This window comes from Dipodomys merriami, unplaced genomic scaffold (genome assembly GCF_024711535.1).
Source record: "Dipodomys merriami isolate MVZ:Mamm:240054 unplaced genomic scaffold, mDipMer1.0.p SCAF_433, whole genome shotgun sequence".
NCBI classification, from domain to species: domain Eukaryota; kingdom Metazoa; phylum Chordata; class Mammalia; order Rodentia; family Heteromyidae; genus Dipodomys; species Dipodomys merriami.
The window spans coordinates 319,625-335,718 of NW_027205971.1; the positions used below are offsets into that span (position 1 = coordinate 319,625).

At 50.7% G+C, this 16,094-nt stretch overlaps 1 protein-coding gene across 3 annotated transcripts in view; it reads right to left on the minus strand.

Annotated features, from left to right (window-relative positions):
• LOC138807776 (kinase suppressor of Ras 2) overlaps nucleotides 1–12,677 on the minus strand; it is a 200,803-nt gene extending 188,126 nt beyond the window's left edge. For all 3 annotated transcript variants that reach the window (XM_069993534.1, XM_069993533.1, XM_069993532.1), the window contains exon 1: nucleotides 12,452–12,677. In XM_069993534.1, the coding sequence (XP_069849635.1) occupies nucleotides 12,452–12,631 (180 nt within the window). In that variant the 5' untranslated portion in view covers nucleotides 12,632–12,677. The remainder of the gene's footprint in view (nucleotides 1–12,451) is intronic.
• Between the last annotated feature and the right edge of the window lie 3,417 nt (nucleotides 12,678–16,094).

Sequence of the window (16,094 nt, forward strand, 5' to 3'; positions counted from 1 at the left end):
GCAAAGAACACAGGACCACTCAGCCAGACAGAACAGACCAAAGAGAACATACCCAGAAGGATCAGCAACCTTAAAACTGTTTAAGAAAATGGAAATGGTGCAAAACTGCGTCCATTGTCGATCACTGAGTCAAAGCAGAAATCAACAACCAAAAAGCTAACAATGGGGACACATGTGTCCACAAGAGCCTGAGTCACGGGAGCCGGGAATCAGTGAGAAAGTCGTATGAGAGTGGAGAACGATGGAAATGAACCCACCAAAGCCATGTGGGCCGCAGCTCCAGCAGTCAGTCCTGAGCTGGCAAGGACTTGTCGCAAAGGTAAATCGGTGGAGGCTGTGGAGAGGAGACTGTAATGAAGGGGCCAGTGCAGGGAAGGTGAGGAATGGAAAAGGGATCGGGGACAAACGCAACCAGAACACTCAGTGTACAGATGATAAAGACAATAAGGAGCCACAGAGATGTCTGAGGAGGAGACAGACAGGGTGGGGGAGAAGGAAGGAAGGGGTACTTCCACCTAAGAACACTGGACACTTGGCTGAACAGGTTAAATTGTAACCCCCTTGGACAACCTTCTGAAGTGCAGAACCAATAAAGTATTTGTTTTTTTTAATCTATCTATCCATCTACCTAGTTATTTTTTGTCAGTTGTGAGGCTTGAACTCTGGGCCTGGGCGCTGTCCCTGAGCTCTTCAGCTCAAGGTGAGTACTGTACTACTTGAGCCACACAACGCCACTTCCGGTTTATTGGAAATAAGAGTCTCGTGGACTTTCCTGCCCAGGCTGGCTTTGAACTGTGATCCTCAGATCGCAGCCTCTTGAGTAGTCAGGATTACAGGCATGAGCCACCAACGCCCAGCTTATTTATTTATTTATTACTGGTCCCCGGGCTTGAACTCTGAGCCTGGGCACTGTCCCTGAGATTCTTTTGCTCAAAACTAGCACTCTACCACTTTGAGCCACAGCACCATTTCTGGCTTTTTCTGAGTAGTTTATTGGAGCTGAGAGTCTTAAGGACTTACTTCCCTGCCCCGGCTGGCTTCAAACTGTGATCCTCAGATCTTAGTCTCCTGAATAGCTAGGATGACAGGAATGAGCCACTGATGCCATCTTAAAATATTTATTTAAAAAGAAAAGGAAAAAAGAAAGGAAGGACGGAAGGGAGGAAGGAAGGAAGGAAGGAAGGAAGGAAGGAAGGAAGGAAGGAAGGAAGGAAGGAAGGAAGGAAGGAAGGAAGTTAGTTTTAAAAGAAAGAGAGAGAGAGACAAAGAAAGAAACAAACGAACAAAGAAAGAAAAAGGAAAGAAAGAAGAAAGAAAGAAAGAAAGAAAGAAAGAAAGAAAGAAAGAAAGAAAGAAAGAAAGAAAGAAAGAAAGCTTGCCAAATGCTAGTGGCTCATGCCTGTAATACTTTTCAACTCAGGAGGCTGAGATCTGAAGATCATAGTTTGAAGCCAGCATGGGTAAGTAAGTGTTTAGGACAATGAACCACCAAAAAGCCAGAAGTGGCAGTGTGGTTCAAGTGGTAGAGAGCTAGCCATGAGCAAAAATGCTCAGGGACAGTGACCAGGTCAAGTTCAAGCCCCAGTACTGGCATAATAAATAAATAAAAATAAATAAACAAGTAAATATCTAAGTTTACACCCCAAGAAATAGGAAAGAACAAAATAAACTCAGAGCAAGCAGCAACAGGAAGGAAAAATAATAATAACAATTGCAAACAGAAACAATAGAGAAAGGGCATCAGTGGCTCATGCCTGTCATCCTAGCTATTCAGGAGGGTGAGATCTGAGGATCACAGTTTGAAGCCAACCCTGACAGAAACATCCCCATGAGACTCTTACCTCTAGTTAACCACTCAAAAAACCAGTAGTGGTGCTGTGGCTCAAGTGGTAGAGTGCTAGCCTTAAGCACAAAGAAGCTCAGGGATAGCACCCAGGCCCTGAGTTCAAGTCCCACAACTGATAAAAATAAAAAAGAAAGAAAAGGAAAGATAAAATAAGTGGTCAAGCCAAGTGCTGTGGCTCACATCTGCAATCCTAGCTATTCAGGAGGCTGAGATCTGAGGATCATGGTTCAAAGCCAGCCCAGACAGGAAAGTCTGTGAGACTCTTATCTCCAATGAATGCCCAGAAAACCAGAAGTGGCGCTGTGGCTCAAAGTTGTAGCGCACTAGCCTTGAGCAAAAGAAGCTCAAGTGTGGCAGGGAGCATCAGGCACAGACCCTGTAGGCTCAGAAAGGAAAGGAATACTGCCAGCAACTCTTTACGGGCAATTCAACTATTTAAATAAAACCTGGCAACTCCTCACAGCCTCCATCCACCAAAATTTACCCTAAAACAAAGACAGTGAGCAAAACATTCCTAAAACTATTAAAGAAATTTAATCTGTAGTTAAAAACCTTATCTAACCAGGTACCTGATGGCTCACACCTGTCATCCTAGCTACTCAGGAGGCTGAGATCTGAGGATGGCAGTTCAAAGCCAACCAAGGCAGGAAAAGTCAGTGAGACTATCTCCTTAACTACCAAAAAGCTGGAGGTAGAACTGTGGCTCAAGTGATAGAGTGCTAGCCTTGAGCAAAAAAAGCTCAGGGACAGCGCTGGCCTTGAATTCAAGCCGGAGGAAGAGGAGGAAGAGGAGGAGGAGGAGGAGGAGGAGGAGGAGGAGGAGGAGGAGGAGGAGGAGGAGGAGGAGGAGGAGGAGGAGGAAGAGGAGGAGGAGGAGGAGGAGGAGGAGGAGGAGGAAGAGGAGGAGGAGAAGGAAGGAAGGTAGGTAAATTGATTATATCGGCATATGGACTCTGTCCTACATGGCAATTTGGCAAAACGTCATGAACGGCTACAAGCCTCAGACCCAGGAATTCCACTTCTAGGAAGGAAGGGAAGGGTGATGCACAGGGCGGCCACCACAACCCTATTCACCATGCAAAATGAGGAACAACTTCTCAAAAACAGAATCTCGGATAAATGACAGAGTGAGCCTCCAAGTCATATTAATGCAGCCACTAAACATAATACTTTAGCCGGATGCCACTGGCTCATGCTACTTGGGAGGCTGGGAACAGAAGGATCACAGTTCAAGGCCAACCCAAGAAAAATTCACAAGGCCTCACCTCCACAGAGCGAAGCTAGATGCAGCAAGCAGCACAAATCAAGGCTCAGATGCACAGCAGGGTGGGAAGTGGCAACCCTATCCTAAAAAGAAGTGGTGTAGGCTGGGCACCAATGGCTCACGTCTGTAATCCTAACTACTCAGGAGGCTGAGATCTGAGGATCTCGGTTCAAAGCCAGCCTGGGCAAGAAAGTCCATGAGACTCTTATCTCCAATAAATCACTTGAAAACCAGAAGTGGCACCATGACTCAAGTGGTAGAGCGCTTGCCTTGAGCTGAAGAGCGCAGGGACAGCGCCCAAGCCCAGAGTTCAAGCCCATGAGCGACAAAAAAAAAAAAAAAAAAAAAAAAAAGAAAGAAAGAACTGGTGCAAAATAGGGCTGAAGGATGGCTTAGTAGCGCTCCAACCTAGGAAGAATGAGACACTGAGTCACATCCGCACTGGGAATAATAATAACCTGAGTGCTGGGGGCACTCAGGAGGCTGAGATCTGAGGATCACAGTTTGAAGCTAGCCCAAGCAGGAAAGTCTGTGAGACTCTTATCTTCAATTAACCAACAAAAAGCCAGAAGTGGAGCAATGGCCCAGGTGATAGAGCACCAACCATAAATGGAAAAAAACTAAAGAGATACTATCCATGAGGTCAAGTCCCAGGACCAGTACAAGTAATAATAAAAATAATACTTTAGTAATATAACACAGTGATATATATATGTATATGTATATGTATGTATGTACTGCACTTCATCAGGGTACCAGTGGCTAACATCTGTAATCCTAGCTACTCAGGAGTCTGAGATCTGAGGATTGTCTGTGAGACTCTTACCTCCAATTAACTATTAAAAAGCTGGAAATGGCATTGTGGCTCAAAGTGATAAAGCACTATCCTTGAGCACAAAAACTCAGGGAGAGTGCCTGGGCCCTGAGTTCAAGGCCTAGGACCAGCACAAAACAATTAATTAAAATAAATAAAAGAAAATAAGTGTCATATCCTTGACCTTCCTTGGGCTCCAGCCTGCACACGCAACTGGGCTTGCCTGGCTGGTTCAAACTAGCGCACTGAAGTCTTCCCATCACAAACAATGTAATTCTTTAGAAGGACTAAATCATAGCCCAAGAAAATAAGTACTAGGAAACACATACTTGCAAGAGAGATGGTGGGTCCAGGGGAGAGGAGTATGGGAGAGGGGGAAGGACGCAGACAAGAATGCATTGTATATACCACAGACTTGAGGAATAGAAGGGAGGGGTGGGTAGAAGCGGGTGGAGATGCTGACGGGGTTCCACAGATCAAGATGTATTGTGCACAAAAATGTTTTTGTTAAATAGCAAAAAAAATTCAATACATAGCCTACAAAATTAAGAAAAGCGAAAGAAGGGGTTGGCTGGGAGGGCTGGGTGGAAATCTCTTTGTACAACTACTCAAAGATAATAAAACTATTTTAAAAATTAAAAAACAACCAATAACAGTGTCACCGTTCACTGAATTTGGGGGGCAAAACACTGAGCAACAGTTCTCAATGCTTAATTTTCCTTTACCTCTCGTAGCATTGGTCTTCGGTGTATCCGCTTCCCACAGAGACTCCTAACTTTTTTTTTTTAATTTAATTTTATTTTATTTGTGAACATACTGTACAGAGGAGTTACAATTACATGGGCAGGATAATGCGTACATTTCTTACCAAGCATTGCACCCTCCTCCTTTGTTTACCCTTCACATCCCTTCCCAGCCTCCCCCTGAAACTCCTAACTTTTTAAAAACAACTCCAGATCTTTTAAAAAAAAAAACATGTATCACAAGGCCCAGCCTAGTGGTACGAACCTGTAATCCCAGTATCTGAGAGACAAAGAGACTAGGATTGTGACTTGAGGCCAAACTTAAAAAAAAAAAAAAAAAGTTAGCAAAACCTTATCCCAAATAACAAGCTGACAATGGTGGTACATGCCTATAATCCTGGCAACACAGGAGGCCGAGGTGAGATGATCTGAGTCCAGCCTTAGGATAAATGCAAAACCCCTACCTGAAAAATAACAGAAGCAAAAAGGTCTGGCTTAACACCTAGCAAGTGTGAGGCCCTGAGTTCAAATCCCCCAATACTACCAAGAAAACCAAAATGAAAAACTGTATCATCACCTCCCTGTTCGAAAGCCTCCTGGAGGAATAAAATCTGAGCATTTTAGCAAAGCTGTCCACAGCCAGATTCCTGCCCCATCTCTCACTCTGTCCCTCACCCACTCCACTCTGAGAAGGCTCGGGGAGGAGACCTGGGGATCTAGGCCACGTGGGTGAGGCCAAGCCAGTGTTACCCCTCCCCAGAGGGCTGGGCGCCATCAGTAGTACTGGCCGGGAGTGCAGGCTCCTGAGCAAAGAAACGTTTCAAGCCACTACGTACAGGGGTGTTTTGTCCTCCTGCAATTGGTAAATGACTTCTAGCGCTCAGCACGCAGCTGAAACCCCTCTCCCCTCTTTCTCTGCAATCTCCAGTGGATCCCAGCTCAGCTCCGGGAGGCGAGCGACTGTGAGAGCAACTTCAGGGAAGGAGGCATTTAAGAGGCCCACACTTCCACTCCCCTGCTCTCCACTCTCTGAGCGCAGGCAATGGTAATGGGACCATTAACCATGCATGCCCTTCTCAAACCATTTAGTGAGCAAGAAAAGGCTTCACTGTACCGGGGCCATGACACATGCACAGGTCTATTTGTTTCAGCCTATCCTACTTAATACAATCACTTTTCAGCTCCTCCCACCAAGTGTGGGAGGCAAGGGGAGCCCCCAGCCCCTATATCCAGGCTGGCGTCATGAATCAAAGCAACTCACAAAACACAGTGGAACTGACACCATGTGGTTTGCCAATGTCAAGATCCCTTACCATGTAAGAAACCCAAGTAGCGGCATCAGTGGCTCACGCCTGTAATCCTAGCTACACAGGAAGCTGAGAAGCAAGGATCGTTGTTCAAAGCCAGCCCATGCAAGAAAATCTGTGAGACTCTTATGTCCAATGAACCCCCCAAAAAACAGAAGTGGCGCTGTGGCTCAAAGTGGTAGAGCAGTAGGCTTGAGCAAAAATGCTCAGGGACAGTGCCCAGGCCCTGAGTTCAAGCCTCACAACCAATGGAAGGATGGAAGGAAGGAAGGAAGGAAGGAAGGAAGGAAGGAAGGAAGGAAGGAAGGAAGGAAGGAAGGAAGGAAGGAAGGAAGGGAGGGAGGGAGGGAGGGAGGGAGGGAGGAAGGGAGGGAGGAAGGGAGGGAGGGAGAGAGGGACACTGGAAAGCTGTTACCCCAGGAGGCCACTCAGAGGAAGGGGACCAGCCATCCCATACTCATGTCACCCTCAGGGAAGACTCATAGAAGAACCTTCCAGCTTACAGGTGGCTCACACCTGTAATCCTAGCTAGCTAGCTACTCAGAAGGCTGAGATCTGAGGGTCACGGTTCAAAGCCAAGCTGGACAGGAAAGTCTGTGCAACTCTTATCTCCTCTGACCTACTTAAAAAAAAAAAAAAAAAGCCTGAAGCAGAGCTGTGGCTCAAGTGGTAAAGCAATAGCCTTGAGCAAAAGAAGCTCAGGGACAGTGCCCAGGCCCTAAGTTCAAGCCCCAGGACCAGCACACACACGAGAGAGAGAGAGAGAGAGAGAGAGAGAGAGAGAGAGAGAGAGAGAGAGAGAGAGAGAGAGAGAGAGAGAGAGAGAGAGAGAGATGGGGGGTCAGGGCGGGGGGTAAGTACCTATCTACAATATCAGTTCCATTCAAGAAAATTCCAAATGTACTCCACCTGCACCCATCCCATCCCTGGTGTACCCGCACCAACACAGAGCACCCCAAAAACACCTCCCCTCAGCCAGTGCCCCTCCCCAAAAAATGACTCCTGCAGACAAGCAAGTCCAAACCAGGAGCTGACACATACACTTGGGAAGCCCAGACGTGAAGAATGGTTTTTCCTTTTCTTTTCTTTTCTTTTTTTTTTTCCACCAGTGCTGGGCCTTGAACTCAGAGGTCTGGTTGCTCTCCCTTAGCTTTTCACTCCAGGCTAGCACTCTACCACTTGAGCCACAGCACCACTTCCGGCTCTTTGGTGGTTATCTGGAGATAAGAGTCTCACAGACTGTCCTGCCTGGGTTGGCTTAGAGCCTCATCTTCAGATCTCAGTCTCCTGAGCAGCTAGGATGACAAGCATGGGCCACTGGCACCCAGCTATATTATCTTTTTTTTACTTGTATTCACTCCAAAACTTTTGACAGCTTCTACCTCTGTCCTCAAAGGGTCAGAATTTGGCTGATCTGACTTCCCTGTCCTGCAAGCCCAGAAGTCAGTGCTCTCGTTTCCTCTGCTATGCACATTACCTGTCAGTCTCTATTCTGAGCACATGGGTCTCGAAGATGACCCAAGAAGGTGTAATAATATGCTCTGTGGTTTGCATCTGGAGACCTGTCCCCCTTTTCTGGGATCTAAACGCTTCTTCCCTTTCATTCCACTTTAAATCTCCAGCTCCCCAACCAAGGCCTCCCTCCACCATCAGCCAAAGGTTTCCCCTGGTGTATTTTATGGAACAAACCCTTCCCGGGGGGAAATCCTTGGGAAAGGAAAACACTGCAGGCCTCATCCTTGGAGGCACACGGTACGTGGATGGCATATTAAAGGCTCTGAGAAGGCCTGCAGGAAGAGATACCGATTTCACTCCTGTTTCACTCAACTTTTCCCCAAGTTCATTAAGCATTCACCAATCACAGAGTTTGTATCACCCTCTCCCAATCCCTCCCCCCCCCCCCCCACACACACACAGAATAGTTATTCACTACCAACATCCAGGATGGGGCCTGGAATATAACATCTGTTAAAACAAAAAAAACATTTTTTAAGTTAACAACCCACAGAATTCTGCAGAATCTACTCTGGCAATGCCACTGAAGCGGCTGCTCCCCTCCGATGTCCCCAGGCCATCTAGGCTACGCCATATGTTGCTAACCACAACCATCTCTGTAACTGTCATTTATTTAGCACTTGCTAAATAACTTGCATGCAATTAAGTGCCGGAGCCTTCAACCTGTCATCCCTTATCATCCTTGTAACCATCATCTGAGTAGGTAATATTCATCTATGATTATCATTTTGCCCCAACACACACACACATACACACACACACACACACACACACACACACACACACACACACACACTCAAATGAATCAAGATAGTTAAAGTGAATAGCCTGATTAGAAAAGCTAGAATTCGAAATGGCACCAATCTAACTCTAAAACTCATGACTTTTTTTTTTGGTCAGTTGTGAGGCTTGAACTCGTGGCCCATGTACTGTCCCTGAGCTCTTTTCCTCAAAGCTAACACTCTACCACTTTGAGTCACTGTTCTACTTCTGGTTTTCCAGTGGTTAATTGGAGAAAGTCTCATGGACTTTCCTACCCTGGCTGGCTTTGAACCGTAATCCTTCTGATCTCAGCCTCCTCAGTTGCTAGGATTACAGAGTGAGCCACTACCTCTCAATGATGACCTTTTCTTTTCCATCAAAATATCTCCTAAGAACATACTGTAGCTGGCAATGCTACAGGTCCTCAGAAACAAATGATCGCGATGGTGTCCCCAGTTCCACGCTCCCTGACTCCCTTGCAGCTAGAGTATCGTTTAACTCTGGCCAAGATGCTTATAATGAAACATGGCTGTTGGGATAGTGAAGAGGAGGTGTCCTAGGGAAGTCTTGGTTTGCTAGTAACCAAAAGTAAGACCTTCTCATCCATTTCCACTCTCCAAGTCCAACTCTTCCCTGCCTGGAACACAGATGTGAAAAGCTACAAGCCCCATCTTGCAAGGGATCAACCCTGATTTTACTGGGGAGAGGAAAAAAAATCAGAGCTAGACTGAACTAACTCTAGCAGCTCCTAACCTCTGTTACACAAGAAGAGAAAAAACAAAATCATTGGCTTCAAGGCTGTTGTTGGGTTTTTAATTCCATGGATCTGAATGCAATTATTTTTTCTTTTTTTCTTTTTTTGTCAGTCATGGGGCTTGAACTCTGGGCCTGGGCACTGTCCCTCAGCTCTTCAGCTCAAACTGAGTACTCTACCACTTGAGCCACAGCGACACTTCCAGTTTTCTGGTGGTTTATTGGAGATAAGTCTCACGGGCATTCCTGTCCAGACTAGCTTTGAACCATGATCCTCAGATCTCAGCCTCCTGAGTAGCTAGGATTACAGGCATGAGCCACTGGTGCCCAGCTCTGAATGCAATTCTTAATGGATTCACATGAATGTTATCTCCCAGATCGGTGGCTGGCTGGACATCATCATCATTTCACAGAGTTAAGATTCACCTTTCCTGCCCACACACCCAGGCCGCCTCCTGAAGACAAAGTCTATGTTGTGTGGTTTTGTTTTGACAGATGCGGTGTTACTGGACATCACCTGCCATCAAGGTATTTGGGGTGGTCCATGAGTTACTAACTTCTGTGAGCAGGGAGTTTTTCTCTGTTAAATGGCTGAGAAATGGCATTTGTCTCCTAGTGGATCCATCTTTCCAAACGTGCCCTGGGAAAACTTGCATCCGAAACTCAAGACACGAACGCAGACTCCCTAGTCCTTCTCCCAGTACTGCCTGAATTTGAATCTCTAGAGTTCAGGCAGAGAGTCGACATTTTAATGAACACCCTTTGATATATAAAATTTGACCACTGTTGGAGGAAAACCAAACAAACCACCTATGGATCCAAACAGGAAGTTTTGGCAGGAGTGTGTGTGTGTGTGTGTGTGTGTGTGTGTGTGTGTGTGTGTGTGTGTAACCAGTACTAGGGCCTGAACTCTGGGCCAGCATCCTTTAGCATTTTTGCTAAATGTTTTACCACTTGAGCCACTTTTCTACTTCTGGCTTTTTGGTGGTTAAATGAAGGTAAGAGTCTCAGGGACTTTCCCGCCTGAGACCTTAGCCTCCTGAGTAGTTAGAATTATAGGTGTGAGCCATCAGCCATGGCTCAAGTTTGGCAGGATTTGACCTGAAGTCACTAACCCCTCTTCAGTGGCTCCTCCTTTGCCCTAGAGATCCAAGAAGTCTAAATAGATGTATCAGCTCCAGACCGATCCCTGGGCAATGTGGATAAAGTGGCTGGTATGCCTAGTGGCATGATGGGAGTAAGAGACTACAGCTATACCCCATCACCACCCTGATTTCCAAGGAAAACCGCCCTGCACATGGGGAGTGACAGAAGCTAGCATCCACTATGACAATCGCCGCTGTCCAGGGAGTTACCTGAGGTCGAAGTCATGTATGAGAGGAAGGAATAGAAAACTTCAGGAAAGTTCCATGGCCATCTACAAACTAGCACTGGGGGGAATCCTGATCTCTGATGAAGGGATCTCAGGTGATCCTCAGTGTGTGTGTGTGTGTGTGTGTGTGTGTGTGTGTGTGTGTGTGTGTGTGTGTGTGTGTGTGTGTCTGTGTGTCTGTGTGTCTCTGTGTGTGTGTGTGTGTGTGTGTGTGTGTGTGTGTGGAGGGGGAGGGGGTTGTCCTATTTCTTGAAGACATCTTCCATGCGATTCTGAATCATAAACAGTACCAGCTTTGGGACACTGTGCAGACTGAGACATGAGTAGTTTGGGCCAGTGCATCCCACAATTTGTCTTCCAGCAGCCAGGTATTAGCCAAGCCTCTCTCAAGTGCTCAGAGAAGCAGTCAGTACCTGTGCCTGCCAACCCGCCCTCCTCACTCCCCCCAATATCCCCTGGCATTTATCTAATTTCATCAGGAAGATCAAGTTCCCAGATGACAGGTGCACACAGACATGCATGGGAAGGAGGGAGAAAACACAATATTAAAATTCACACACACACACACACACACACACACACACACACACACACACACACACACACATAAACTCCTCTTTCCAAAGGATGACATCCTATGGGTTGACATCAGCCACATTTCAAAGCAGAGAATTAAAAAAAAAAGAAAAAGAAAGAAAGAAAGAAAGCCTGGGGAAATGAATCAGAGAGAAACACTGGCCCCGGCAGAGAGCCACGAGAGCCAGTAAGGGCTGATGAGTCCAGGCCTTGGGAGCACGCGGGCCTCGACTCCTGCATCCCAGGAACCTCTCAGCAGTGTGCTCGCCTACTTCACCTACAGGGCCATCTGCTTCACCCCCAAGTCCCACTGCCAACACCCTCAGGTAACGCCAGCTGCCAAGAGTTCCTGAGTTAATCGAGCCATGTGGGCAGCAGGGCCATTTTGGGGACAGAAGATGAGCTGATTCCCTCATACATCTTAGACCAACTGAGCACCCAGCGAGTACGCAAACACCAGGCATTTTCAAAGGATGCTAAAGCTTTCCACAAACCCCAAGGGGCCTCTGCGAGAATCATCTGTGCCATTTTCTTGGTGAGTACCTCTGCATCCACACCACCCCTCAAAAAGAAAAAGAAAAAAAAAAAAAACAACTGCTACAAACTCCTTGTCAAGTTCATTTGAAGAGAGAGAGAAAAAAAATCACAACAACGCCAAAGATAACTCCTCCTCCTTCGGACCCTTCTCTCTCAAATCTCACCAAGATCCAAAAGGATTTTCCCACGCCACTTGTGCAAGCTGATCTCAGCATAATTCCTCCCTCCCCCCCGTTTCTTTTTTACACATCTTTAGGCCCTGCTGCAGCTCACTGAACCAAATGTGATCGTATTGGAAATGGATAGCTGACTTCAGTGACATGGTTTATTTCCGTGCATCTCACTTCCCTTCCCAACATGCATTATCACTGAGAAAATAAAAAAAAAAAAATCACAGAGCGAAAGGGAGGCTGGGAACGGGGGGAGGTGAAGAGGTCTACCTGTCCAGGCAGCCCCATTATCCTGCCAGTAAAAACAAAACAAAAACAAAAAAAAGAAGGAAAGAAAGAAAGAAAAACACCTTTTGACCACCTGCAGAATGCACGAGGTCACGTGGGCCCTCTGCAGCTCCAGAATCTCTCTATCCAACACCAACCCCCCCCCCCCATGGCATATAAACAAACCTACAAGCAGGAGAAGAAGGGGGGGGGGGGGGAAAGCCCAACTCCCTGCTCCTGAACGCAAGCTACCAAAATAAAAAGAATAGCAATTACTACTGTTACTACCTCCTAGACAGACATCAGATGCACAGAACACCAATCCAGCCCACCTCAGTCACCCCTCCCCCTCCCCCTCGGCCCCCAACAAACAGAATCCCAGGGGAAGAGGATGGTCGGGGAGGAGGGGAAGGCAGGCAGGCCGGCAGGCTGACCACCACCATCACCAGCATCACCACACACACACACACACACACACACACACACACACACACACACACACGCCGCCAAAGCAGCAGCACCTACCTCCAGGGTCCGGATCTCTTTTTGTGTGAGGTCGTTGGAGGTAGCACACTTGGTCCTAAGCCCTTCCAGGTTAGAAATGCTCAAGTCTATCATGTTTTGGACCAGCTCGCACTGTTGTAACGCTTTTTGCAAACTCAGAGGCTGCAGCTCCTCGCCTTTTGTCATGTTTTCCTCATCCATCGCTTGCTCTGTAACCCCCCCTTTCTCCTCCTCCCTCCTCCTCCTCCTCCTCCTCCTCCTCCTCCTCCTCCTCCTCCTCCTCCTCCTCCTCCTCCTCCTCCTCCCAGACAGAAAAAAAGGGGGGGGAGGTAGGGAGCAGAGGTGGAGGGAGCGAACCCCCTCCGCCTCGCCAACCCCTGCGACTTGTCACCGATGTCTCCTGAAGAAGAAACCCAACATCTCACACGGGGCTGAGGGGGTGGGGTGGGAGGAGGGGACGGAGCCGAAATTTATTATTTTATTTTGGGGTAGCAGGCAGTCTCCATTAGCCCCCCCCCCCGCCCCGTCCCTGACGGGGAGCGATGGTGTTTCTTAGGAGCGAGCCAGGTGCTGTGATGCTGTTCCGAGCACTCGGGGAGGAAGGGGAGGAGGAGGAGGAGGAGGAGGAGGAAGAGGAGGAGGAGGGCAAGCGCGCTCACTCGGCACCCGGCTCCGGGACGGACGGACAGACAGACAGACAGACAGGTTTAGCCGGCGGGCTTTTATGTCAGGAGGCGGCGGCCCGCGGGGACCGCGCATGGTCGGCGGCGCTAGCGCGGTGAGCGGCTGCGGGCGGCCCGGCGGCTCCCGCGGCGGCGGCGGCGGCGGCGGCGGCCCCCACTGCGGCGGGCGGCCGCGTCCTCTGCGCGCTGCTGCGGCCGCCGCCGCGCTCCGGGGGTGACGGCGGCTGCGATCGCCCCGGCCGCGCTCCGCACCGACATCTTGCCTGTCAATCACGGGGCGGGGAGGGGGCGGGGGAGCGGGGTACCCGCGGGGCGCGGGTTGGCGGAGAGGCGCCGAGCGCGCAGCCGCCCGGCCCCGGGCGCGCGCACCTGGGGAAGGGGAGGGGGAGGAGGCGCGCCACCTGGGGGAGGGGAGGAGGCGCGCGCACCTGGGGGAGGGGAGGGGAGGGGGAGGAGGCGCGCGCACCTGGGGGAGGGGAGGGGGAGGAGGCGCGCCACCTGGGGGAGGGGGAGGAGGCGCGCGCACCTGGGGGAGGGGAGGGGAGGGGGAGGAGGCGCGCGCACCTGGGGGAGGGGAGGGGGAGGAGGCGCGCGCACCTGGGAAGGGGAGGGGGAGGAGGCGCGCGCACCTGGGGAAGGGGAGGGGGAGGAGGCGCGCGCACCTGGGGGAGGGGAGGGGGAGGAGGCGCGCGCACCTGGGAAGGGGAGGGGGGAGGAGGCGCGCGCACCTGGGGGAGGGGAGGGGGAGGAGGCGCGCCACCTGGGGGAGGGGAGGGAGGAGGCGCGCCACCTGGGGGAGGGGAGGAGGCGCGCGCACCTGGGGGAGGGGAGGGGAGGGGGAGGAGGCGCGCGCACCTGGGGGAGGGGAGGGGGAGGAGGCGCGCCACCTGGGGGAGGGGAGGGAGGAGGCGCGCCACCTGGGGGAGGGGAGGGAAGGGGGAGGAGGCGCGCGCACCTGGGGGAGGGGAGGGGGAGGAGGCGCGCGCACCTGGGGAGGGGAGGGGGAGGAGGCGCGCGCACCTGGGGGAGGGGAGGAGGCGCGCGCACCTGGGGGAGGGGAGGGGAGGGGGAGGAGGCGCGCGCACCTGGGGGAGAGGAGGGGGAGGAGGCGCGCGCACCTGGGGGAGGGGAGGGGGAGGAGGCGCGCGCACCTGGGGGAGAGGAGGGGAGGGGAAGGCGCGTGCACCTGGGGGAGGGGAGGGGGAGGAGGCGCGCGCACCTGGGGGAGGGGAGGGGGCGAGGGCGGGGTTTCCCGGGCCCGTGGCGCTGGCGTGGCCGAGCGCAGTTCCTAACGGCCGCGCAGATGGGGCGGGCGGGGGCGCACCCCAGGCCCCCAGGCCGCCGCTCCCAGAGGTGGAGATGCGGGGAAGGAATCCCGAGCGAGCGGGGCGAGCGGGTGGGGATGCGGAGGTGGAGGGTGGGCGGGAAGAGACAGATCGGATGCCCTGGTGCGGGTGGGGCTGCGGGGGTCACTGCAGCCCCTCCCGGCTCTCGCGAGACCCGGGAGGGCGGCGCGGCAGGTGCGCTCGGGCTGGGAGCAGGTGCGTGCGCCCTCCCGGGCGGGAGGCCGGCATGCGCGGGGACGTGTCCTCCCGGCCCTGCGGCTCTGCGACCAGCCTGGCATTTCGTTCTTTCTTGTTACTGGGATGGAGGTGGGGATCAGTCCATCGGTAAATGACTGATTGATTGATTTCCTGGGCCTGGGGAAGCTGGCTCCTTCCCTTGGTCTGGCCCCCATGGGGTATCGATTTCCAGGAAAAAAAAAAAAGATTTACTTTTTCTGCTCATACCATGTCCAGTTTACCTGCCTAGGTCTGACTGCAGTCTTAATTTATATCAGTAAATAATGGTACCAAAATTAAAGTGTGTGTGTGTGTGTGTGTGTGTGTGTGTGTGTGTGTGTGTGTGTGTGTGTGTGTACTGGAGCCTGGGCCATGTCCCTTAGCTTTTTTCACTCAAGTCTGGTGCTCTACCACTTGAGTCTCGGCTCTACTTGCAGATTTTTGGTGGATAGTTGGAGATAAGAGTCTCACAGACCCTCCTTCCCCAGCTGGCTTTGAACTGCATTCCTCAGATCTCAGTCTCTGAATTCAGTACCTAGGATTGACTACACGTGTGAGCTACCAGCGCCTGGCAAGAATGGTTGTTGTGGTTTAGTTTGGGGGGAGAGAGTACATCAAAAGGAGAATATGATAAATAAAGTTTTATTGGAATACCACTGCCCATTTGCTTGCTATCTGCAGTTAACTTTTGCCTAACAGGAAAGCTGAGTACCTGCAACAGAGACTTGTATGGCACAGGACACCTAAAAGATTCACTATCTGGCTCATTCCAGAAAAGTGTACCAAGTCCTGACTAAATCTTCTGAGACCATATTCCACCCAGACCCTCTTCTAGCCGGTCTCTTCGTCACTCAGCTTCAAGTTACATCTCAGAGAAGGCCTTCCTCCTCTGGTCACCTGACTTATGAATAGCTTGGTGCCATGGAAGGCACCTGTGGTCCCAGCTACTTGGGAGGCTGAGGCAGGAGGAGCCTTTGAAGCCAGGAACTTAAGGCCAACCTAGGCAACATAGTGAGAAGCCCCAAGGAGAAAAACAATATAGCAAAAGGCACCTATTACTGTCTGTGAGCAGGGCTATGAGGACGCCAAGGAACCATAGATCTGAAAAGTCAAAAGAAGCAATGGCCAGGAGCTGGTGGCTCACGCCTATAATCCTAGCTACTCAGGAGGCTGAGATCTAAGGATTGTGATTCAAAGCCAGCCTGGGCAGAAAAGTCTCCATAAGACTCTTTATCTCCAACAAACGACTCGGAACAGGCCAGAAGTGGCACTGTGCCTCAAGTGCTATAGCACTAGCCTTAAGCAAAAGAAGCTGAGGGGCCAGACCCTGAGTTCAAACCCCAGAATTGGCACCAAAAAGAAGGAGAGAAGGAGAAGGAAGCAATTGTTGGCAAATTTCTTATTTTTTAGGACGATATA